Genomic DNA, 25592 nt, shown 5'->3' with positions numbered 1-25592 from the left:
TTTAAACTATAAATACAATAAATTTGAAATGAAAAAAATAAACTTTATTATATTTTTACATATTGTGATAAAATTCCGAATATTTATGTCGTGAACTGTATCTATGTCCCTTTCGGAGTTTTTTCGTTGCGGAATTCTTTTGTCTAAATATTTCACATCTGATTGTAAAGAATTGCAGTATTAGAAGCTGTGTATGCATCCAAGCTGAAATTTAACAAATGAACTTACGTGTAACGAACCAATTCTAAGATGTATCCTACCTCTTTATCAAGATAGTCATTCTTTTCAAGAACCAATGATAGTGTTTTATTATTTGTGGGTTCGTCATCGAACAGATCAGGTTCTTCTATGTTCAATTCTTCGATATTTTGGATTATTTTCCGAAGTTTACAAACTGCCCCATGTATTCCTTCATACTTAAACATTTCACCTATCATACGGATCTGTTCATTATTCAGCTAGAAACGAAATTATGCTAATTAAGATTATCATTTAAAGATCAAGATGCTTCAATGTCAAAAACTACCTTTGCAAGAGATTGCAAACATCTTTCAGCGACAGGCTCTAACACTGTCCAATCATTCTGATGTCCAATATTAAGAATATTTGAAAATATGGCATTAAGTTCTGAAAATTCTTCTTCGGATATGAAATCCTGTACAATTTTCGGATCTGATGCGTCTATGATTCGCCACCAGATTGGTCTAAATAACGAAATTGATTAGGACCTGCACAAATAAAAAGGAAAAGTATTCATTAATCACTTACTGTTTTGCTAGTTCGAATTTTTCTAAAGGATCTGTCTGCGCGGTTGTTAATGTTTTGTGTCGATCCATCGCTTTTTTTAACCAGCTTGGCATCAGTGTATCGAATTCCCAGCCTGACAAAGGTTCCACGTCGAGAATTTCAGAATCATCGGGAATTTCAATTCTATCATTTTCGCTGGGGCCAGTATATTCATCAAAGGAAACGTTAAACGTTTTGGCCTGTATCGTATTACAAAAAAATGATATAAGTCATATCTGTACAGAGTTCACAAAACGTGTGTAGACTATACTTGCTTTTTTCGTATCCAAAGTTATAGTTTCACCTTCTCTAGTTCGTTTCTCTGGTCTTCTAACAGTTGCTCCCCAACATGTTCATTTTCGTTTGAATACGTCGTATATGTTTTTTTCGCGACGACTACTTGAAATCTGTATCTGTCGTACGTTTGATACGTTTAAGTAACAATAAAATTCATCAAGAGTAATCAGCTCAAAGGATTTTGTAGCCTACCTTAAATCTTTCCTCGAGAACACAAGACCAATCAGATGTATCTTTGACCACCTAATGTTTCAAAATTTTGGTTATTTACGCTTTTCTAATGAGTAGCTAGTCAAAGATGGAATAAGTTGCGCAATCATGGGGATGAGGGCGTCACCTATGCCACAGTTCAGGGCGTTACCTGACTGAGGTTCCGACATAATCACTAGGGTGAGGACGTCACCTGTATCTGCAGTTCAGGGCATAACCTGACCCGATACCCTAAAAAACAGAGAAATAGAGTCGAAGATAGAATACTTTCCTTGGAGATGTTCAAAACTGACGCTACATAGGTAAACCGCTTTGCCCATGCACCTTGCAGTGCTGCAGATTTATTTGAATCCGGAGGTGACCTAGCTACGAGGTCAGTATAAATTCCGACAATGTTGGCACAAGATTGTTCTCTGATGTCCGTAGGAAATATGATTTAAGAGCTGAAAAAGTTGTTGGTTGGTATTACATTGGTGAACAAGGTATAAGGTGTCGTTTCTTTTATTTCTTACCTTCAAAAATATACGGATGGATAATAATATTATTCATGTTCATTCGCTGTTACGGTAAAGAAAAAATTTAATGGTTGAAGATTAAAGATAGATATCATTACGTAATTATGTAATTGTACAACTGCTCCTATCATGTGATCTTAGATATTTGCACCAGGGACCCATAAAATTTTCGAAAGCAATTTATCAAAAGAAATCAAAATTTTTTGCCCGTTCAATAATTTTTATTTCAACCATGTGACACAGGTTACACTACCTTTACAATAGGGATCTTATTATATAAAAAATTGCTTTATTTATAGTAGCAAAATTCATAATGTTGATTATTACAAGATTCTCTTCTTAAATGCTTTTACCAATATTTATTATACTATACATACATATGTACACAGTGAAATTCGATAAACCGGATCTATCGGTTCCACTAAAAATATCCGGTTTATCGAATTTCACTGTGTATGTAAAATAAATGATTTGATTTGTAATTAAACAATACGTATTATTCTTTCAAGTTCGCTATTTAAAACCAATTTGTAAATTATATCACATTATCTGTTATCAAAAATTTTTTTTTCATTCATTTTGCTTTAAATATTTTATAATTTTGAATAATTTGCTTTCACAGAATTATCTTATCTTTGACGCTGCAACACATTTTTTATCTGACATTAATATTTATTTATAAAAAAATAAATTACGAGATAATCTCATCATATCCTATTGCAAGGTTCATTACCTGAAATACGTCAGTTATTATCTGATATAAATTGATATATATATGAAACAAAAATATGTTTCTTTGTATAACACTTAAATCAAGAAATAATAAAACAAAAAATTTAAGAATTCATCTAGTTCAAATTTAGTTATAGTTGAAAACAATACAAAATAAATTCATATCATATTGCAAAATCAATATTTTGTTTTGCAATTATCATGTGTATTAGTTTATAACTATTAAAATAATTCTTTATTTGATTTATTAAAATAAATGCTTGTATACATGTTTTTAAACATGATAATTACATTTTGTTTCCATTATAATTTACTATTATTAAGTTAGAATTAATAAAGAAGTCAATCAAAATCAAGAATGATATACTACAATTTATATAACCTGGGTTAATTAGCTTTATTTGGTAAAATAAAATGTATTATATTTCAGATTATTATCAAACTTTTTTATTATATTCTATATTATTAAATATAATTTAATAGTCAAAAACTCTATTATATATATTTGCTAAAATAATAATTTAGAATTTATTTAAATATAAAATAACATACATGAAAACTATAAATAATAATTATAAATTTTTAAACTAATTTATTTGATTTTATAGAAAGAAAATAAAACTCATTCAATATTGTTTTCATCATCTTGATTAATTTCATTAAGATCTATAAACAAACAAATAAATAAATAACATACTAATAAAATAAAAAACCTACTAAAGTAAATATCTTACCCAATTCATCTAATTGGCAATCAAAACCTTCTGAAACTATTAATAAATAAATGTAATAATAAAAAATATGAATATAATTAATATTATATTAATTACCAATATTCAAATATAGTTACTTACATAATGTTGATTGAATAGCACCTATTTTAAAAAAAAATACAATAATTAGCAACAAATTTATTTTATGTTATCAAAGTTAAATTAAATTACCTGAATTTACTGGTTCTGGAAGGTTCTTGAAACTTAAAAGTCTACTAGTATAGATTGCTTGTGGATGTGTTTGAATGTTTTTAGATTTTTTTTCAATTGTTCTGTTTAATACGATTTTATCATCATATTCACTTATTTGAGATTTAATAGATTTAATATCACTATCATCATATTCATAATTATCCCATTTATAAAATATTTGATACAATTCTTTAGCAGTTGGTCTATTTTCTGCTTTAGCATTCCAACATTTAGTAATCAAATTTGCAAATAATTTTGGTGTATATTTAAAAATATTTGGTCTAAGTCCTTTACATATTTTAATAGCTAAAGCATGATCATGAGGAATATTATTATAAGGAGTTTCTTCAGATATATATTCATTCATCATAATTCCAAATGAATAAATATCAGATGCTTTTGTATATTGATATCCACGTAAAACTTCTGGTGCCATGTAAGGTAATACTCCATAAATTCCTTCTTGTTTAGCTGATTGTTTTTCATTATTTGCTGGTTGACACATTCCTAAATCACTTATAAATGGAATTCTATTATCATAATATAATATATTACCTGAATGAAAATCTTTATGAATTTTTCCAGCACTGTGAATATCTAGAAGTCCACTTACAATTTGTCGTAATTCACCAATTTTTGAATAATAATTTGATTCATTATTCATATAGTAATTTCTAAAATTTCCATTTTTACAGTATCGTAAAACCATCATATAATCTTTAGTATTTGGATCTTGAGTTATTCCATAACATTGAATAACATCCAAAAGATAAATCTGAAGATGAGTTTTAATCTAAAAAAATAATGAAAGTGAAAAATTTTTAATAAATATATAAATAATACATAAATAAAATTAAAGTAAATAGATTACATTACTAATTTTAATTACCTCATTTAAAAATTCTGTACTTAAACAAGAAGAATTATCCAAACTTTTTAATGCAACTTTCATATCACCATACCTATTCCATTTTTGATTTTCAATATCCCAAGAATAAATATATCCTTCAGGCCATTCAGCTGAATAGACTTTACCAAATCCACCTCTGGCAATATAAATAATATCATTAAAATTTTCAAAAGGTATCCATTCAAGTTTTTTGCTATAGTACACAGCATTAAGTTGTGATTGTTGTATAAATTCATCAATATGTTTATTTCCACTAGTCCAATTTTTAAAGTTATCCTTAAATCTTTTAGCATTACAAGGTTGACACCAATCTTCTCCTGTGCCAGGTTCATTACATTCTCCACATATTCCATATATTTGTTTTCTTTTTTCTAAATCTTCCATATAAACTATTTTATCATCTGCCTCTTCTGATAATTCAGTAGTTGAATCAATAGTAGAAATTGTAACATGTACCTTTTAAAAATAAATGATTAAAAAAACTATTATAATCCAAATTATAAAATTCAATAATGTAATGTTATTAATAATAAAATGAACTGTTTTACCTGATATTCATCTGCATCAACTTCTTTCCATAAATTTTTCTTATTTTCTGTAGGATTCATTTTTGATATTTCCATACTAAATTAATTTTTATTGTACTAAAAATATATATTACAATTTATTTATTTAAATTTGAAAAGATAACATTAACCGTATAATAGAATGGAACATAAAAAATTTTTTTTTTTCGAAAAAAAAAAAAAAGAAATAAACGGATATTAGATAAATTTATTCACAAAATAAACTCTTGTGCACATGTGTGACATTAAATAATTTGACTAAAAATAGTATAACCTAATGATAAAAATAAAACACAGTACGTCAGTACGTGCTACAAATGATCAGCATAAAAAAAAATGAATGAAACCAAATAAAAATTTCGCATAAAATATGGAACCAAATGATTTATCTTTTTTTAGTCAGCATTGATGGTATTGATGCTCCAATAATATTAAATTAACTAAATTGTTGATTTTGTCGATATTATTATTTTTATTTCAACCATGTGACACAGGTTACATTAAAGGTCTGCAAACGGGACCCGGAACCCGGAACCCTAACCCGGCCCAGACCCCAATCCGGGTTTGGGCCGGCACATGAATTTTCGTTGAACCCGGATTTTCGTAATTCTGGCCAAAATCGTCTTAATTCTGGCCGAAATTAAACTGGCCAAAATTAAGTTGGCCGATTTTTTTGTTTTTACAACAAAATGATATAATAAAAGTCCGAGTCTGGTCCGGGCTGGGTTTTTAATATTTTAAGTCCAGGCCGGGCCGGGTACTTTATATTAATTTCCAAGTGCAGGCCGGGCCGGGTTGTAAAATAGTGGTCAATGCAGACCTCTAGGTTACATTACCTTTACAATCGGGAAATTTCGTTACAATTGGACGATCATATTATGTAAAAAATTGCCTTTATTTATGGTAGCGAAATTTATAATGATAATTATTACAAGACTTTCTCCTTAAATACTTTTACCGATTTATCATGTATTTATTATACATACATATGTACAAGCCTTGCACTCAATTTATATAAAGTAAATGGATTGATTTATAGTTAATTTACAATAATAAAATAGTACGTAATTAACTGTTTTCAGACTCTATAAACTTATAATACAGTACAAAAAATGTATATCAAATGCCATTAGTATATTATATAAAATCCGTAATTGAATAAGTATTAAGATAAAGTAAGCTGTTAAAGAATAACAAGTTAATCGTGAAACAAAGGAAGCGGGGGAAAAAATAAAGGAAATAAAGAGAAATGAAAATTGGCAAAATAAAAAAAAGTAATGAAAAAAATAAAGGAAACGAAATACTAGTATCAAAAATAAAAAAAAAAATAAAGAAAAAATAAATATGAAAAAAAATAAAGAAATAAAGCGAGGTGAAAAGTAAAAAAATGAAGAGAACAAAAAAGGAATGAATAACGAAATGATAAAAAATAAAGGAATGAGATGAAATAAAAAATAAAAAAATGAAGCCAATTATAAGAAAAATCCATAAAGACCAAGAATAAATAAATTAGAAAGTTCAAGAATAAAACTATAGGGGATAAAACACATAAAGTTTAAAAATAGAAAGGATGAAAAGATGGAATCCATGAAGTTGAATTATGAAATAAAATTAGTAAATATATTCAAAAGGCTGACTTTTTGTAGCTACATTTGAAACAAAAATTTTATCATCATTGAAAACATAGTGAATACTTTGGTCATTAAGATCAAAGCCTTTTAATTTATGACCAAGGGTCACATGATTAATTACACATTTTTATTAATTTTTAAAAGTTATATGGGTACTATATCTTACCCTTTTTGTTTTTTACGTTAATAGTAAAATGAATTTAGGTCTCAGAAAATCAACTGGGCGCATAATATATATTGTTGATATTTAATAAATGGCGTATTTGCATGTTATATAATTTAAAAAGACAACATTCCCAATTTATAATACTTTTATACGAAATGGCACATAAAAAAAAATTGATATATATATAATTCCTTTTCATAACATTACTAAGTCTTATAACAATTTAATTGCCGAATTTTGGAAATAATAATCGCTGATTTATTATCTTTTTTCGAACCTTCACATTAAATTAACTATCTTCTTGTAGTACTGGTCCTATTGAAGACGATCATTTTCATTGGTAAGCTACAATTAGGGCAGTGACATATATTAGCTAATATTATTTTAATAATAACGTTTACTCCCCCACCCCAGTTAAGATTTTATGACCAATCCAATCATTTCACATAGTTTATATTATGTGTAACCTAAGATATTATATTAGCTAATATATGTCATTGCCCTTACGGGTCCTAAAAGTTTATTTTGCTTAATTAACAGCCTATATATCAAATTGTGATTTATCTACTTAGATGATTAATTCATTTAACTAATTGATATTATGATTTTGATCTGACTCTCCATACTCGGGAAGTATATTTTTTTTGATATTGAATTTTCCAATAGAATATCCGTTAAAACCACCAAAGGTATATTTTATTCATACAATTGAATTTTAATTTACGTACTTATTCACGTAATCTCTACTAGATCTACTATCCGAATATCAGCACCTATAAACCTGGATTTCTAGATTGTTATCGATGGTCACCTGCGTATTTTAATCTAAAAGGTAAATCGGTTACAAAAATAGTTTGTAACTCTTTTATGTAAAAGATTAATTAACTTTTTATTATTTAAGTACTCTTGTCAATTTGTTTATTATTGACTGACCAAGACCCAGGTGTTTTTATTTGCATCATTATTCACATTCATATTCCACATTCATCCGCTCTGATTCTAATTATTAAGATAATTATTTAAAATTAGACGAACCATTTGAATTTAAAATTGCTCATATGTATGAGAATGACCGTAATCGTTATGAAGCTACTGCACGGGAATTGACTCGCAAATATGCTAATGAGTATAATTAATTCAATGACTTTTCGCATTTTTTTTATTACCTAAATAAATTTTTTTTATTTTCTTGTTCTTATATATATTAGTGTAATTATTTGAATTTAATATGGCCCATCTTTATATGTGATATCATATTCGGGTTTGAATTTCGTAATTTTCAACGCACCAATACAAATATAAATTTGAATTAAATTATGGATAAAGGAAAATAAATTAAAAGTTTTAAATTTTTTTATTCGATAGCCACATTATACAGTATATACTAATAATGTAATAGATATCTTCTTGTAATCATAACTTTTACAAATGAAATAGTTAAAAATGATAAAATGATAAAGTTAAAAATATTGTGAAAAATATTAAAGGAATAGATTTTTAGATTTTCTTACTTCTTTCGTAGAGTTATGTAATTTAGGAATTACATGACTCATCATCTTGTGATACAGGATCGGTTAAAATATTTATATTTATAATTTATAACAAGGATGAAAAAATTGCTGTAACAGGAAATTTAACATTTACTACATTTGCTTTAATACTTTACTTAAATGTTCAACACTATTCTTTCCATTTCACGATTTTTTGATTTTTATTAAAACAATAATCGGAAATGAAAAAGTTCATTTAATCTTTGTGATAAGAATTTCTTTTTTAAGGATTCATTAAAATATTTAGACGCATATGCATGTTAAAGTAGTTTTAAAAAGACAACCTTTTTTATATTTCACCGACTATAAAAGTTTTAAAAATTTTCTTTCCATTTTTTTCTTATTAAACAAACGAAATGACAGCACTTGAAGAATTCAAAAGGTTGACTAATGGAGAAAAATTATATATTAACTTTTGCATTTTCAACTTTACCGGATTTTGAGCAGAATACTTTATTTTTTAAATCTCACATGTTTATTATTTGATATAGAGCGTTATTTATTTGACTACAACTTTATTAATTGATATCGATCTTTGAAATTGTAATGTTTTTATGAAGATCAATTGTATAAATAAGGGGAAGTTGTCATTTTCTAAGGAGAGAAGGGGATTACATTACATAACTTTTATCATCGATTTCCTAAAATGTACTATGACAAAGGGACAAAGGGGAAGGGTAAAAATATGGATCTTAATATTGTACGACTATTCTTTATTGATCTTGCCTATGAAGATCGATATTTTTTGCGAGGAAAGGCCGAAAGGGATCAAAAATCGAAATGACGTCATTTCTGTACGAACGTACCATAATTAGCCATTTTTGGTTTAAAATTATTCAATGTTGCACATGTTGCGCAAAGTATTTATTCTTAAAAAAAAAATTTTTTTTTACGTTTCACTTTTATTATTGCTAATGTTTTATTTTTAAATCATAATATCAAATATTATAAATATACGATCCAAATTAATTAATTTAATTTAATATGGAAATATCAAAAATGAGTTCTAAAAAAAATCTATGGAAATTTAATAATAAATACCAGGTAAAAAAAAAAAAATTTTTTTAATAATTGAATATTTATAATTTTTTACATATAAATAATAATTTTTTTTTATATAAATATTTATTTTAAAAAAGTTACATGTTACAATTTCTACTATTGATTCAACAAATTTAACAGAAGAAATAATAGATGAAAGAATAGTTAATATAAAAGATAAAGAAAAAAGAAAAAAAGCTTATGGTATATGTGGAGAATGTAAAGAACCTGGTACAGGAGAACGTTGGTGTCAAAATTGTAATTCAAAAAGATTTAAAAATAATTTTAAAAATTGGACCAGTAAAAATAATGATATTGATGAATTTATTCAACAATCACAAATTAATTCTGTTCATTATATGAAATATCTTGAATGGATACCTTTTAAAAATTTTAAAGATATTATTTATATTACTAAAGGTGGATTTGGTAAAATATATTCTGCTAAATGGATTGAAGGAAATATTATTTCTTGGGATATTGAAAATCAAGAATGGGAAAGAAATATTAATCAAAATGTTATATTGAAAAGTTTAGATAATTCTTCTTCTTGTATAACAACAGATTTTTTAAATGAGGTAATTATAATTTGTTAATTAATAATTTTACTATTTAATTTATTTAATTTATTTAATTTAAGATTATTATTTATATATTTATTCACTTTGCATTATTTTTATTAGATTAAATCCCATCTTCAAATTTATCTTGTGGATGTAATTCAATGTTATGGAATTACTCAAGATCCAAATACAAAAGATTATATGATGGTTTTATTTTATTGTGATGGTGGAAATTTGAGAAATCATTATTTAAATAATAAGTTAGGATATTATGTAAAAATTTATAATTTAAAACGAATTGCAAGTGGACTTTTAGATATTCATAATGCAGGTAAAATTCATAAAGACCTTCATTCAGGGAATATATTATTTAATTATATTCCATATATAAGTGATTTAGGTATGTGTCAACCAGTAAATGATGAAAAGAAATCAATCGAAAAAAAAGGAATTTATGGAGTATTACCTTATATGGCACCAGAAGTTTTACGTGGATATCAATATACTAAAGCATCTGATATTTATTCATTTGGAATAATAATAAATGAATATATATCTGAAGAAATTCCTTATAATAATATACCTCATAATCATGCATTAACTATTAAAATATGTAAAGGACTTAGACCAAATATTTTTAAATATACACCAAAATTACTTACAGATTTGATTACTAAATGTTGGGATGCTAAAGAAGATAATAGACCAACTGCCAAAGAAATATATCAAAAGTTAAATGATTGGTGTAATAAAAAATATGAAGATAGTTTTCAAATAGTTGAATATAATAATGAAATCAGATTTAAAAGATCAAGTGAAAATTTTAATAATATTCAAATACATCCACAAGCAATCTATACTAGTAGATTTTTAAATTTTAAAGATCTTCCAGAACCAGTAAATTCAGGTAATTTAATTTTACTTGTGGTTTATGAAAATTTTATTTTACATTTACTAATTACTGATTTTATAGACGTTATTCAATCAACGTTAAGTAAGTATTTTTAATTAATGATCAATATAATTATAATAATAAATTTTTTAACATTATATTTAAATTATTTTGTAGTTTCAGAATGTTTTGATTGTCAATTAGACGAATCAGGTGAAATATTTTTGTTCTATAATTCATTATTTTGTTAATAATTTTCGTTTATTAATTAATTTATTTACTTTTAACGTTTAATAGATCTCAATGAAGATAATTAATAAGAATCGAAGGGTGATAGTTAAACATATTAAATTATTTTGTATATTACGTCTTGTTCATTATAATATTATTACTTTTATTATATTATTATTATTTTTTATTTTGTATAGATGATATTAAGATTATTTCTTAAAAAATAAAATATATACTATTGCCGTATGTTACATTTCTATCGCTATTTTTTATAATTATTAATTCTTAATAATAGTCAAAATATGATAAGTTAAATTAGAGTATTTTCTTGAAATTTTGTTTTTTTAAAAATAAAAATTTTGACGTCTATAAACTCTAACTTTAACCCTAATTTTAACGTTCTTTCTCTTTATAAAAGAAAAGAAGGATTTAAAAATTTAAAATAAAAGAGAAGAAATAGACCCTAACTAACTCGGAGCTCGGGCATAAGTAGTAGTTCAAATAATCAAGTAACTCAATGCAGAAAAACTACCCTTACCTCTTATCCTTCTTAAAAAAAAGATCTCGATACTCGGTCTCCACTTATTATTAGGGAAGATGAATTAAAGATCAATAATATTAATAATATTTGAAAATATTTTTTTACGTAATTTAAATATTTTGAAAATGAGTGAAAAAAATTTAACGTGAAAAGAGTATGAACATAATAATTAAAAAAAAATTATCATAAAATATGAAAATAAACTTGCTTTACAATCTATCTTACTCAATTATTGCAAGTATCCAGATTTTCTAATATTGATAAAAAAAATTAAATAGTGATCAAGTCGAATGAGTAATAAAATTGTTATGCATTATTAATAGAAGAATTAAAAATTTTCTATAAATTGAGAAACCATTTGAAAAAATCATTTGGTAAAATGGTTATTACTTGATTTACTTGATTTTTTATACAGTATTACAGTATTTCACAATATTCTGCCATTGAAATTATTTCTTAATGATCAATAGATCCCATACTTTATTTCTTTTTTTTTCCGAACTTGCTTGTCTACGTAAGCTCATTCTATCTCGTACAGTCTCTCTTCCCCCTTCATCACACTTTTTCAACATCGAAAAAAATCAAGATTAGTACATCAATGATTAATTTCGTAAATCGTCCATTTTTATATATATTTCTAGCAACAAATTCACGGTTTATAAAAATGTAATATAAACTTTGGCAAATAATCATCATATTTAATTAGCCATCATAATTTTTAATAATAAAATTTCTCTTTATTAGAATTTGAATTGTACATATTATCAATAATTTATTTAAGGTTTAAATAAGCACAAAGATATAAACTAATTTAAAACCATACTGAATAACACATTGAACGTATATTAATCATTCAGTAGCATATTTACGTGTCCAATCTTTAGCAGTATCATTAAAACGAGAGCGATCAGTCTTGTATATTTGAGCAATTTCGGGCGCAAGTGGATCATCTGATTGAAAAAAAAAATATATTTATATTGATCAATTGGAAATAAATTAGGAAAAAAAATAAAGGGTAAGATGAAGATTATTACCTGGATTTGGATCGGTCAACATTGAGATAATTGACAAAAGTACTGATAGAATATAAAGATTTGATTAATATTTTTCTATTTTTTTTTTAAAGAATCTCAATTACTTTATGAGTAATATATAAAATTACCCTTCGCGATGGTAAGTCCCGGCGACCATTGATCTTTTAGAATATCCACGCATATATTTCCTTTATTGTCAATATTCGGATGATAAATTGTTGTTTGAAACATCACCTGTAAATGAAAATTTAATACGTAAGTTATACTATTAAGTATAAAAACACGCACAATAAAAATTTACCTTTGGTGGTTTAAACGGATAATCTTGAGGGAAACGAATATCAAGGTTAAATATACCGCCTTTGTATGGAGAATCCTCCTAAATCAAATTATACCATAATATTCAAAATATAATCTTTTTATACTTGAAAAAAAGTAATAAAAGAGGGGAATATTACTTACGGGACCCATAATTGTCGCTTGCCAGTGGAAAAGATCATCATCAATTGGACCAGCAGTACAAGTTGGTGGTGGGTCATTCTCTAAATCTTTTATTTCCTAATAAATAAGTTAAAATAATAAGAAAAGAAAAAAAGATTAACATAAATTATTATAAAAAAAGAAACGTCAAAAAAAAAAAAATTAAATATATAAGCTTAGAGCTTAATATAGAAATAAAAATAGTATATTACAAAAACAAATTATTAATAATATATTTCATATTTCATTTACGTATAAAAACGCAAGTTTTTTTTTTTTAGGTTGTAAAAGAGCACGACAAAAAATAATTTCATTAACTGAATTAAGATAACGATCGACAACGAAAAAAAAAATATATATTTTTTTTTTTTATCTCCTCATTCTCCTAATAATTTTCGCATAAACTTACTTTGTTAATTCTTTTAAGCGCCATTTTCGTTTATTAGAAAAAAAAAACCAAGATAAAAAGTAATATGGGAAAGTGCAAAAAAAGTGTACCTTAAAAAAGTTGGAAAAGAAAAAAAAGTCTTTTTAAGCTTTTGGTGTTTCAATTGTTACCTAATATGTTGAAATGAAAATGCATGAGTCATATGTCATTTTCTTTTAGAAGAAACCTAAAAAAGAATTTCTTTGTTCTACTATAATCGTTTTTTTGTGTTACGGTTCACGTGATAAATATTCCCTTGTCGGTGATCTTCGGAGTTAAAAGTCGTTAAATTCCATATTAAAGTAATAATGAATCATTCTAATTCAAAAAGTTTTAAAAAAATTTTATGTGTACAGTAAAAAATTATAAAATTATATCATAATATGTCATGAAATTCCCATAGAAACATTTATAATGGTTAATACAATTCTTTATAAAGATTAGCAATTATTTTTAAATCACATGTAACAATAATTAATGTTCGATAATAAACAACTAATTTAGTATAAAAAATTACACAAATTGTGACAATCACTTTTTCTTTCATTATTGAATTATGAATTTACGAAACAAAAAATATAAAGCACAAAAAAATTTTATTGCACTGCACAAGTCGTACAAATAAAGACCAATCACGCTAAATTCGAGAATAATAGTAATATGATACATATAATAAAATATGAATAAGGATTTCAAGTTCAAGTGGTTCGTCTGAAAAAAAATATTATTATAATATTTAATGTAATATCTGGGTTTAGATCGGTCAACAAATGAACAATTTGATTAAATACTTGTTTTTTACATGCAAAAAAGTTCCTTATGACAAATTATTTTTAAAATAGTAGTAATGATGATTTTTCATTATTGATCATGTAGAATATCCACGCTTATACTTCCATCACTGTCGATATATATGGACATGCATGAGTGAATTGTATGATTAAAAATATTAAAAATAAAAGTATATATAATTGTATTTAGAAATTCATACTTTTAGAGGTTTGAATTACAAGAAAAATACATCATCCGAATATGAGGAATCGGACTAACCCATATAATATTAAAGAAATGAACTTTTTTATTTATATGAAATGTCGTTTATCTGTACAAAGAATAAGTTTATTCTTCTCGTTACTACGTTACTACCGCGTTCTTTTCTATTTTTATACAATTTATAAAATAAATCAAATAGCTATTACTAACGGTTATATATTTATTTAACAGTTAAATCTTGAATATCTGAAATCTCGAATATCTGAAATCTCGAATATCTGAAGTATTGAATATCTGAAGTATTGAATATCATAACCCACTCACTAACTAAACTAAAGAAATAATAAAATATGAAATAATTTAATATGAAAAAATAAAAATGTAATGTATGTCTGCAAATGACTATATGATGATTCATTTTTCTTAATATCCTTAATGTTATTACAAGCAATTCCGGGATGATATTTATACAGTAAGTTTATATACAGATTACGAATAATAAAATTATTTTACAACAAATGATGGACCGTCTGAATCGGTTTAGGTCGTTTACACTATATATCAAAGCAGTTGTAATAGCATGAGAATTTTTTCTTTTATTTTACTAAATATTAAAACTTCACTATACTCACTAGCATATTTGCGTGTCCATTCCCTGCAAGTATCTTCATAACGAGAACGATCAGTCTTATACACATAAGCATTTTCGGGTACGAGTGGATCGTCTAATATTTTAAATTATTATTATTAACAACTTTTTAATTTTAAGATATATAAGATATAAAGTATTACCCGGATTTGGTTCAATCAAAAAAAACTGGAGTGACATGAGTACTTTTAAAAATAAAAGATTGATTGATTGAATTCTTTTGCTTTTGTATGTAATAATGCAATAATTACAATTATTTTAATTATTTTTTTAATAAAAAAGTTACCCTTCGAGATGGTAAGTTCCGGTGACCATTGATTTTCTAGAAGATCGGCACATATAGCTCCACTACTGTTAATATTCGTATGATAGATTTTTGTCGTGAATTTCACCTATATATAATGTATGTTATGAGCGAGCCAATATGCCACATACAATATCTGCTCTATATATATATATATTACCTTTGGTGGTTTGAAAGGATAATCTGTAGAGAAAAGAATATCAAGGAAGAATACACCACCATCATATGGAGAATTAACCTAATCCAAATTATACCATAATTTACAGTACATAAATATGATTACGTTTTAATACTGCTTAAAATAAAAAAAGAAGTATTTTTTACTTACAGGACCCATAATTACTGCATGCCAATGGAAAGGATCATTATCAATAGGACCAGCACCACAAAATGGCAGCGGGTTACGTTCTAAATCTTGCAATTCCTAATAATGTATATAATATATGAAAAAAAGTATATTTAATTTCTATATTGAGCTACAAACGCTACAAACTTATTTAAAAGGCTTTGGGCTGATTCCCAGATTTACTGAATATATATTTTGTCAATAGATGGTCAATATAAAACCTTACTTTGTGAATTCTTTTAGTGCTAATAACAACTCTATTCATTTCGAAAAAGGAGTAGTAGTTTATTAATTTGATAAAAATGCGAGCTGTAAAACTTGCAGCTTTTTATCACTGCAAGACATAAAAGGTTTCATTATTACTTAATCTATCAAAAAATGATTCTAGAATATAATAAAAAAAAAGAACTTTTTTTTTTTGCCCACATTCACGTGATAAAATGTACGTACTCACCTAACACGGTTAATCACTTTGAAAATCAATGAACTACGTTAAGGAAAAAATAATAAAGTGAAATATTTTAGGAAATATATATTTTCGGATTTTTTTTATTATACCATACCGTATTTATAATTGATAAAAAGAAAAAATATATAGATTATTATTTAAAGTTCCCATTTTATTGTTATGTTTCACAATCAAATTTTTTATTTCCGGATTTTTATTATTATCCTAATAAAAATTCGAATAAAAAATATATTAATTATATTATTAGAAAATTAAAAATATGAAACCTTCATTTGAACTCCTTGGAACTCCTTTGACTAAAAATGACTCCCAAATTGTTAAATTTTTATCCGGATTAAAAATTGTTAAACCCCTAAATAACTAAATAAATATTATATTAACATTTTTTTTTTAATTAATTTTTTTATTATTATTATTTTTTTTTCTTACGTTAATTGTTAAAAATTAGAATAAAAATGTATTAATAAAATCAAGAATGTTTTATATACTAATAATTTTTTTTTTATTGTTTTTCTTTTTTTAGTTAATTAAAGGGAGAATGCGAATAAAAAAAAAATTACAAAAGTAGTTAATTCTTTATCACGTGGTTTGCCAAATATAACAGGTTAATTAACCGGTTATTTTTAGTCACATGGGTTATTTGTGGAAATCTTACTGAACTCCGCGACTGTGCCCAAATCTAATGATTGACAATCAGGATTGTGATTATCAGGAATGCGGCTGTATCTTGCGCCAAAAATAAAATCATAACAATATAAGAAAACTTTTAACGAAAAAAAAAAAAATATGCCTTAAATGTTACACTACGTCATATGTACAGTTTCATGTACGCCATTAATTTTGTAACACGATCGTAAACCTAAAAACCTCAAGTGATTATCCTTTTTCGTTATTATTAATAAAAACCTTCTAATTTATTTTGAGTAAATTGAATTAAATTGAATTAATAAAAATAAAACTTTATAATATAAAAAAGAAAAAAAAATGCGACGACTTCCTATCGATTGTCTTAACAATATTTTCGAATGTTTAGAGGATGATCAAAAAGCTTTATATTCATGTTTATTAGTAAATCGTCTTTGGTGTCAAATTTCTGTTAGAATATTATGGAGAAGAATTAGAAATTATAATACTTTAATCGCTTGCCTTCCAAATGAATCAAGAAAAGTTTTATATGAAAATGGGATTTCAATCCCAAATTCAAAATCTCCAATATTTAATTATGCATCATTTTGTAAAATTCTATCAGTTGATCAAATTAATTTAAAGATTGAACAACTTTTTAGAAATCAACGATATATTTCATCCTATAATGCTTATAATAATACATATATGATAACACAAGAATTATTTAAATTATTTATGAATCAAATACCTTCTTTAAAATCATTAAGTATTTATTTACCATTTAAACAAGATATACTTATTTTATATCCTGGATCAAGAGAATGTTTAAAAGATTTAAAAGAATTATATTGTTATACTGATATTTATTCAGATTTTTTTTATCAATTATCACAAATATGTAATAATATACAATCATTAACTTTATCATTTAGAGAAACCATATCAAATAGTTTAAAAGATTTAATTCAATCTCAACAAAATTTAAAATATTTATATATGTTTCAATTTTATAATTATGAAAATTTAAATGATATAATTATTTCATTAACAAAAATTCCTAATACTTTAATTAAATTAAATATTTATGGTGGTATACATTATTCTCCATTATCATTTATTTCAAATTTCACTAATTTAAAAGAACTTGTGTTATCATTTTATAATACTGATGTTTTTGAAGATTTTAATTTATTACAATATGTTAGATTTTTTAAATTAGAAATTTTAATATTTCAATTTGAATTTCCAAGAAATGAATTATTGATAAAATTCTTAGAAAATAATGGAAAAAATTTAAAGGAATTTTATATTAATAAGAGTAATGATGAATTAAATTTAGCTGTAATTAAATATTGTCCTAATTTAAGAAAATTATTTAGTGAATTTAAAAGTAATGATTTAAAATCATTAAAAATCATTTTAAATAATTTAAATTCTTTAGAAAGTATTAAAATTTCTTATATTGAATCAATACTTGATGATGATTTTAATGAAAATGATTTATTTAATATTTTGGTAAAATATTCTCCTAAAAATGTTTATGAATTAATATTAAGTTTTTCTCATAAACAATTAAATTTTTTACCAAAAGAATTAGAATCATTTTTTATTAATTGGATGAATCGTATACCACAAAGATCTCTTACTTTAATTATCGTTAGTAAAAGTGTAACTACAAGTAGTTTTGGTATAAGTAATGAAATTAAGAAAATTTTTGAAAAATATATTAATTTAGGTATTATTAAGAAACTTAAAATTGGTTATTAAATTTTAAAAAGCGTTAAAAAAGCGTTAAAGGGAAGGGAAATATTTGACAACCTTTTAGTTATTATTACGATTTTTATTTGACAACCTTTAGTTATTATATTTTTTATAGATGGCGTAGATATAATTTATTTTTTTGATTTATTATAAAATATTATTAAATTTTAGGATTTTTATGTTAGTCATTATTTATTTTAACAATTAGAATTTTTTTTTTTTTGTAATAAATTAAATAGTGTAACAGAAAGACAGAAGTGAATAAAATAAATATTTATTATCTGGCTTAAAATCTAAAAAGATCAAAAAGATCAATAATCAATTTTTTGTTGTTATATCACATGCTTTACCCAAGCCCTGTGGCAATGAAAAAATAAATAACAGATAGCATGTTATTAACCAGTTCAAAATTTCAAATACATTAAATATCATATGTACAGTACAGCCACCAATTTTGTAACACAGTTTGCAAATATAAAAACCCTTGCAAAATTGTTTGGGTACTCTCATTTCATTAGTTTTTAATAAAATTATTTTCATCTTGAAATTTTATAATAAAATGCCACTCTATTTGTTAATAAAAATTAGAAGTATAATAAACAAGTTATAAAACAATTATTAAGATACTTGCAACTTCCGAAATCTAGCAATATTATAGAAATATTTAAGGATGTTATACATAACATATTTCATAGACATTCATGGACCTTCTTAATGTATCACTGTCACTGTTGTCACAAGTTTCAATGGTAGCCACAGCCCCGAAGTAATTAATTATTATTCGTAAGGGAATAAATATCAAAATCTAATGATAATCTCCATCTTGAACATTGTAAAAATTTAAAATAAAATTGATTAGTGCAATATATGCCACACATAAGAGCCAGTATTTATCATATTTCATTCATTTTTTTAATTCCATGTATATATTATTATTAGTCCTATACAATCATATATAATAGATTGTACATTATCAAACAGAAAAAAATACTCTGAATTATTTACTGAAAATGAATGGAATGAAATTTGTGATGCAAATTTATTGTCTTATCAAGAAGATGATTTTATTATATTTAGTAATATTTCATCACATATAAAAAAATTATTTAAATGGATAGATGATAAACAAAGTAAAAGTTTTGAAAAGACTTCAGAGACTTCCAAAATATGCATTAACAAGACCACAAAAAATTAATAAGATTCTATTGATGAAGCGAGAATTAATACCGCTGGAACTGTTATCTCTTTTAAATTTAGCTATAGAACTAACTTTAAATATGTTTATACCCTCAAGTATTACCAATTGGCTAGAAGCTGCAACATATTATTTTATTTAAATACACTGACATTTCTTTCAGAATATTATTCATCAAATCATGTCTGGAGAAAGATCAGAATTCAGAAACAAGATCCTATCAGAGGGAGAAGAAACTTCAAATAAATGCTGAAGTGAGCAGAACGAGTGAAAGTTGTGATAACATTAATGGTATGCATGCAAATTGAATATTATAGAAAAAAACCTTTATGCTTATAAATAAATTGTCTTTATGTGATTTCTTAAATTTCTGTAAGAATTTTATGGAGAAAGGATTATATACTTCAATTGAGAAAAATTTTATATGGAAACAAAATTTCAAACAATAAAGCTACTATTGGCACTATGCACTTTCTTAGCTATACTATTGAACATTTCCCTTCAAATAAATCAATTGACTTAAGATAGTCCCTACCAGAGTAGTAATCTATCATCCTCAAGCAGTAGCTTTATATCAATTGATAAATAAGGAAGAAGTAAAGGAAATTCAAACATCTTATTTTAATAATATGATGATGAGAAATTGGAAACTGGTTAAATTTTTAAAATGCAAAATTAACAGTTTTAATTATTTTAACAATTTCATTTTAATGAGTTACAGATAGACAATTGAAAAAACATGGTAATACAGACCATAAATAAACATGTTTAAAACACTTTAGCAACTAAAATTTTGTTGATTACATAGCCAATACCAACAGGCTATATTAATGTAAGACTTATTAAAGTTTCACTCATATGATTGGGTTATTTATTAATGCAAAAATACATTTTACAAATCAAAATATATTATAGTATGAAAAAAGGAAATGTTTTGGTTACAAATTTCTATTAGTCAATCAAAGTAATTCCAAAATGAGTTTTCTCTGAGATCAGTCTATTGACCTATAATAGAGATGACACTGAATGAAAAAATAAAATATCATATGAAAAGTCTGAAAGCTTGGCTAAATTTCTCACTAAAAGAATCAGTAATATCATCAAAAGGAGTAGAATTACCAAAAGCAGAATTACTGAAAGTGACAGCAGCATTCAAGCAGCTCCATCTACTAATATCTTCACTGAAAGTGCTAGCACTAATAAAAGTAACAATAAACTTCAACTAATAATGCATATAATCATGCAAGAAATTTTTAAATTATTTATAAACTTTGATACTTTTAAAGAAAAATAATATATTTAGATATACTATTATAAGATACAGCAATGAATATTTTGAATTTATAAATTTCCATTCTGACAATTTCTCTTTCTTCTTTTCTTTTCTGATAAAGGTTTTTTTTTATACTTTTAAAGAAGAATAAAATATTTGGATATACAATTATTAGGCATAGCAATGGATACTTTTGAATTTATAGATAAGCTGCCATACCAACAATCCCTCTTCATTTTTTTCCACACAGTATCACAGTATACTGTATTACAAAAATGAAGTCAGAAAACTATATTACTTTTATAAAAGTGGTCCTCAATACAAATCTCAATATAAATTTAAAGAGAAACTTGGACAATACCTTGTCAACAATCAACATATTTAGAAAATGACAACAATGACTACATTCTTATAAAAAAAAAGATGAAACAATCTTTACAAATAAGAAATTCGAAAAATCACTGATATGAATTTAAATGGTATTGTAAACAATTGTAAATTTTTGAAAAATCTTGTAAAGCTTTTATTATCAATTGATGATCCTTAGATTTCAGATTTTATAAAATGCAAAAGTTTGAACAAATACTTATGTATTTTTAAATATAAATACTTCTTATACATGAAGGATGGAGTATTTTCAAGGATAGAAAACTAATTTTTTGAAATTAAAATGAAACAAAATATAGAAGAATTGTCCAAAAACATAGAAATTAAAAAACAGCTTTATTTTATGTTCTTAATACTTCTATTTTTAAATTATGCTAATAACAAAGGTAAAGTACTATAGTACTTAATCATGCAGCTGTATGTGCCAACTATTCCAACATTTCAAACCTCATCTTCCTGTTTTATACCACAAATACTTCTAACCATTCAAAAAATTATTGGAAATGCAATGAAGGACTTTGCAGACTAGAGAAATCAGGAGCTAAAAGAACTGATCTGTCAAAAATTATAGATTATTTAGGGAAATTAGACTTTAAAGAGACAAGTTATTCAGTTGGAGAGAGATATATAATAGGAGTTTGAGAAAGATAAGAGGATATGGAGATTTCAAGATAACCATGTTGCCATTTCATTTTTTATATCATATTTTGAAATAAGACATTCTGATGAATGGTTATCTAATGATAAAGATTTAGCTAATGAGAAAAAGAATCAACTTCCTTGCATTTTTTTGCAATCTCACTTATTGTTAATGCAGTTTTATATTTTTATAAGTTATTACTTAAATATAAACAAAAAGAATGGATTAATAGAGAACTTTCAATAACAAAGAAACTGAAGAAATAGCAATAATTTTAAATGTTATTAAATTTTATAGGATAAGTGATTTAATTAATTTAAATTTATTAACATAAATTAATTTAATACAAACAAAACTCATCAAAATATCTAATGGAACTAATACAAGTACAAAAGAATCAAGATTAAATTGAGAGGTTGAAAGGAGATATGGAATGGTTAAAAGAGAAAAATAAACATTTAGAAAGTTTGAACAGCAAAGTGTAAAAAGCCGGAATATTTAAATAATATAAATTTAGCATCATTCATCAAAATACATTATTTACAGGAATTGTTACCCAAGGATTAATAATGAATTACAAACATACTTCATTTTACAATTATTTAACCTTATTATTTAGAATCTACAGAGTACAGACTTAAATGATTATAAATTGGATATATTTAAATATTTTAAATGTTAGAGAGATTAAGTTTAGAAAAATGAGAAGATATATATATTAAGCAGCCCTCATATCAGATGATACTATTCACTATTATTTTTATAAAATAGATCTAAGCATCATTAATATTTTTTCTTTTTCATTTTTAATTGTCTTACTTGGTCTTTCATTATGATTCATTTAATTAGACAAGAATACATATTTCTTTTAAATATTGGAAATTAATTCTGAATCATAGCTATTTTTAATGCCAGATAATATTATAAATAGCCTGAATAATTCTTTGAATATTATCACAGATGCTGACCCTGCAATGATTGTGGTCATTTAAATATAATTAATGTATTAAGTAATAATAAACAACCAGATAGTTTAGCTTATAATTACTTAATTAAGCACATTAAAGACCATTCACCCAAAAGTCTTTTTCCAAGACCTGATGCAAATATCCCAGATAAAAAATGTAGAAATTAAGACATTATAAATATCAGATAATAAAGAGGACTCATATTAGAAAGATTCAATTGAGAAATACTTTGCATATCTACATGCTGAGATTCTGAATACTTTAAAAATTATACTTTATCAACTAAAAGACCATCAAATAATTCAAATAATGAAATATATTAATTATTATGTTATTAAAAGATCCATCCCATTAGTAGTTCATTACAGATATCTGAAAGTTTAAAGTAGATAATCATTTTTTTATTAATAATTATTACTTACAATACCTTTCAGGTTGAAAGTAATCTGCTTAGTAGTTATATGTCATATCAAGAAAATATTTAATACCACAGATATAACAGAAAATGAAAGTAGAAATTCATTACAGCATCAATTCAACATAATTAATATAAGTGCATTATGATCTTTGGGCAGTAGAACAAAGAAAACTATGGAATGCCCAAGCATTAATTATCAGACAACAAGAAAAGATTGATAATCTTGAAGAAGGGTGTGTAGCCTATTAGAACATAATATGTACTTGGAAAGAGATAAGGGTCACCTTACAAATAATAACATTACTTCACAAATAGCTGATATTCTTACCAAACAATTGGATGCTTTAAAAATTAACTTCTCTGATATCAATACTTTACTTATTATAAGAATAATACATTTTATATAATACAATAATGTCTAATCTTAGATCACTACAATTTAAAAGTATCATCACAGGTATTGGTAGAACTAGAAAAACGTACATAACAAAATTAACTATTGATTGGATAAATTCTCAAGATAAAACTCACCAATGGGTGTTGCTGCACAAAATATTGGTGGAAAACTATTCAGGTTACCAATTATTAGCTTTCTATAATTTGGAATTTAAAAAAAATTACAATCAATCCAAATATTAATTATAGAAGAAATATCAATGGCACCTACAGAACTATTTAACTTTATTTCTAATTTATTTACCTAGATTCATAATTCAACATTGCCTTTATTTGTATCATTGTTGTTGAAGACTTAGTACAGCTTGCTTCAGTATGTTCAGTATGGCAACTATTTTATCCTCTATTTTTACATAAATCCCAAAGACATCAAGGAAATAAAGAATTTTATCAAACATCAGAAGAAATCAGATTTGATACAATATCTAATACTACTTGAATAAAACTTGTTGTTAACAGTAAGTCTAAGGGTTAATCATTATTGTAAATTGTTGATTTTTCCACACGCCTGAATTTCACATTTTAATAAAATCTGCAATCAAGGAGCACAGAATCCATCAGCAGACACAATTAAAAATGATATTATCAAGCTATCAATATACAAAATATATTGCAAGTTAGTGAAATAAATTACTATAGTAATACACATATTGTTGGATATTGTGAAATATCAAACAAATTAATAATACAATATATATGTAACAATGTGTTTCCAATTGATGGTGATAAATATCTAATAGAAGAATCTATAGATTTTTTAGAAGGGAAACACATGCCTCCTGAACATATTCAATCACAATTTAAACTAAAAATCAATATATCTCCCACAATTAGGCTTTAACAAGGTGCATATATTATGTACTTAAACAATTCATTAATAAATGATGGAATATGTAATGGAACAATTGGTGTAGTTACTCACATTAATAAACAACAATCAAGTGTTCAGGTGGTATTATGCATCCATGCATGATGCTATAGTTCAGAAGAGAACTCAAATGGTTAGCAGACTTCAAGAATACAGTTTCTACTATAAAATCCATTCTCTTTAACCATATACAAAACCAAAAGTCTTATCCTACCTTCTGCTATATTAGACCTTAGTGAGATGTTTACATATCAAGCAAATACTGCAATTAGTAGATGTTTCAAATGGAATTATATTCAAATTATGAATTTAAATAGAAGTTCATTTATGAATTATAGTAGATTCAAATGTTATCAAAGAATATGTATGCCTAAAACAAATTGCATTACAACTATTACCAATTTCATAACTATCAATTATAAATATAGTAATATACAGTGCCTAACAAAAGTCAGTGAACATGTGATTGTTGACCATTTATTTGTTTATCTTAAAAACCAATTTTGTTGATCATTATATTATTATACACTTCTAATTTTTTCTTATACATTTCCAAGCTTCTTTTTTACTAAAATGTTTACTAAAAGAATAAAACTTACAAGTTTTGAACATGGTGAGATTGTTGGAATGTGGAAATTTAGAATAAGTGAATGAGAAATTGGCAACATATTAAGCTACCCTAAAGTACAGTTCATAATAAA

At 24.9% G+C, this 25592-nt stretch overlaps 6 protein-coding genes across 6 annotated transcripts; 2 read left to right on the top strand and 4 right to left on the bottom strand.

The window, feature by feature from the left end:
- Window positions 1-224: 224 nt before the first annotated feature.
- Window positions 225-1842, bottom strand: OCT59_001703 (uncharacterized protein; the record flags this gene model as incomplete). The annotated part of the gene is made up of 7 exons (XM_066144015.1): window positions 225-458; window positions 527-704; window positions 769-986; window positions 1091-1199; window positions 1276-1326; window positions 1524-1659; window positions 1806-1842. 7 exons carry the CDS (start codon window positions 1840-1842, stop codon window positions 225-227), a joined length of 963 nt encoding a protein of 320 aa, XP_065995218.1.
- Window positions 1843-4243: 2401 nt separating this feature from the next.
- OCT59_001702 (uncharacterized protein) lies at window positions 4244-5023 on the bottom strand (the record flags this gene model as incomplete). Its single annotated transcript, XM_066144014.1, has 3 exons — window positions 4244-4298; window positions 4618-4871; window positions 4964-5023. The coding sequence occupies 3 exons, from the start codon at window positions 5021-5023 to the stop codon at window positions 4244-4246; spliced, it is 369 nt and encodes a 122-aa protein (XP_065995217.1).
- A 4304-nt stretch (window positions 5024-9327) lies between these two features.
- Window positions 9328-11141, top strand: OCT59_001701 (uncharacterized protein; the record flags this gene model as incomplete). Its single annotated transcript, XM_066144013.1, has 8 exons — window positions 9328-9372; window positions 9468-9627; window positions 9790-9947; window positions 10053-10263; window positions 10333-10839; window positions 10906-10926; window positions 11002-11037; window positions 11122-11141. 8 exons carry the CDS (start codon window positions 9328-9330, stop codon window positions 11139-11141), a joined length of 1158 nt encoding a protein of 385 aa, XP_065995216.1.
- A 1155-nt stretch (window positions 11142-12296) lies between these two features.
- Window positions 12297-13611, bottom strand: OCT59_001700 (Ubiquitin-conjugating enzyme E2 4). Its single transcript, XM_025313393.2, has 6 exons — window positions 13520-13611; window positions 13093-13188; window positions 12932-13009; window positions 12759-12864; window positions 12631-12672; window positions 12297-12546 (listed from the first exon to the last, which is right to left on the bottom strand). The coding sequence occupies exons 1-6, from the start codon at window positions 13541-13543 to the stop codon at window positions 12446-12448; spliced, it is 447 nt and encodes a 148-aa protein (XP_025187340.1). The 5' UTR covers window positions 13544-13611; the 3' UTR covers window positions 12297-12445.
- Window positions 13612-15079: 1468 nt separating this feature from the next.
- Window positions 15080-16094, bottom strand: OCT59_001699 (Ubiquitin-conjugating enzyme E2 1; the record flags this gene model as incomplete). The annotated part of the gene is made up of 7 exons (XM_025313392.2): window positions 15080-15084; window positions 15163-15255; window positions 15323-15364; window positions 15466-15571; window positions 15644-15721; window positions 15812-15907; window positions 16056-16094. 7 exons carry the CDS (start codon window positions 16092-16094, stop codon window positions 15080-15082), a joined length of 459 nt encoding a protein of 152 aa, XP_025187339.1.
- Window positions 16095-17282: 1188 nt separating this feature from the next.
- On the top strand, window positions 17283-18692 carry OCT59_001698 (uncharacterized protein; the record flags this gene model as incomplete). The annotated part of the gene is made up of 1 exon (XM_066144012.1): window positions 17283-18692. The coding sequence occupies one exon, from the start codon at window positions 17283-17285 to the stop codon at window positions 18690-18692; it is 1410 nt and encodes a 469-aa protein (XP_065995215.1).
- Window positions 18693-25592: the final 6900 nt, after the last annotated feature.

The sequence above is a fragment of the Rhizophagus irregularis genome, chromosome 10 (genome assembly GCF_026210795.1).
Source record: "Rhizophagus irregularis chromosome 10, complete sequence".
In the NCBI taxonomy this organism is placed as follows: domain Eukaryota; kingdom Fungi; phylum Glomeromycota; class Glomeromycetes; order Glomerales; family Glomeraceae; genus Rhizophagus; species Rhizophagus irregularis.
This window is presented reverse-complemented; position numbering and strand designations above follow the sequence as displayed.

What these genes read in the sequence shown, in the direction of transcription:
- OCT59_001700 (XM_025313393.2), bottom strand. Translation starts at nt 13,543, where the DNA reads ATGGCGCTTAAAAGAATTAACAAA. An exon ending in AAGCGACAATTATGGGTCCC is followed by an intron (nt 13,010 to 13,092) that starts GTAAGTAATATT and finishes AATTTGATTTAG; the next exon opens with GAGGATTCTCCATACAAAGG. An exon ending in GTTGACCGATCCAAATCCAG is followed by an intron (nt 12,547 to 12,630) that starts GTAATAATCTTC and finishes TTTTTCAATCAG; the next exon opens with ATGATCCACTTGCGCCCGAA.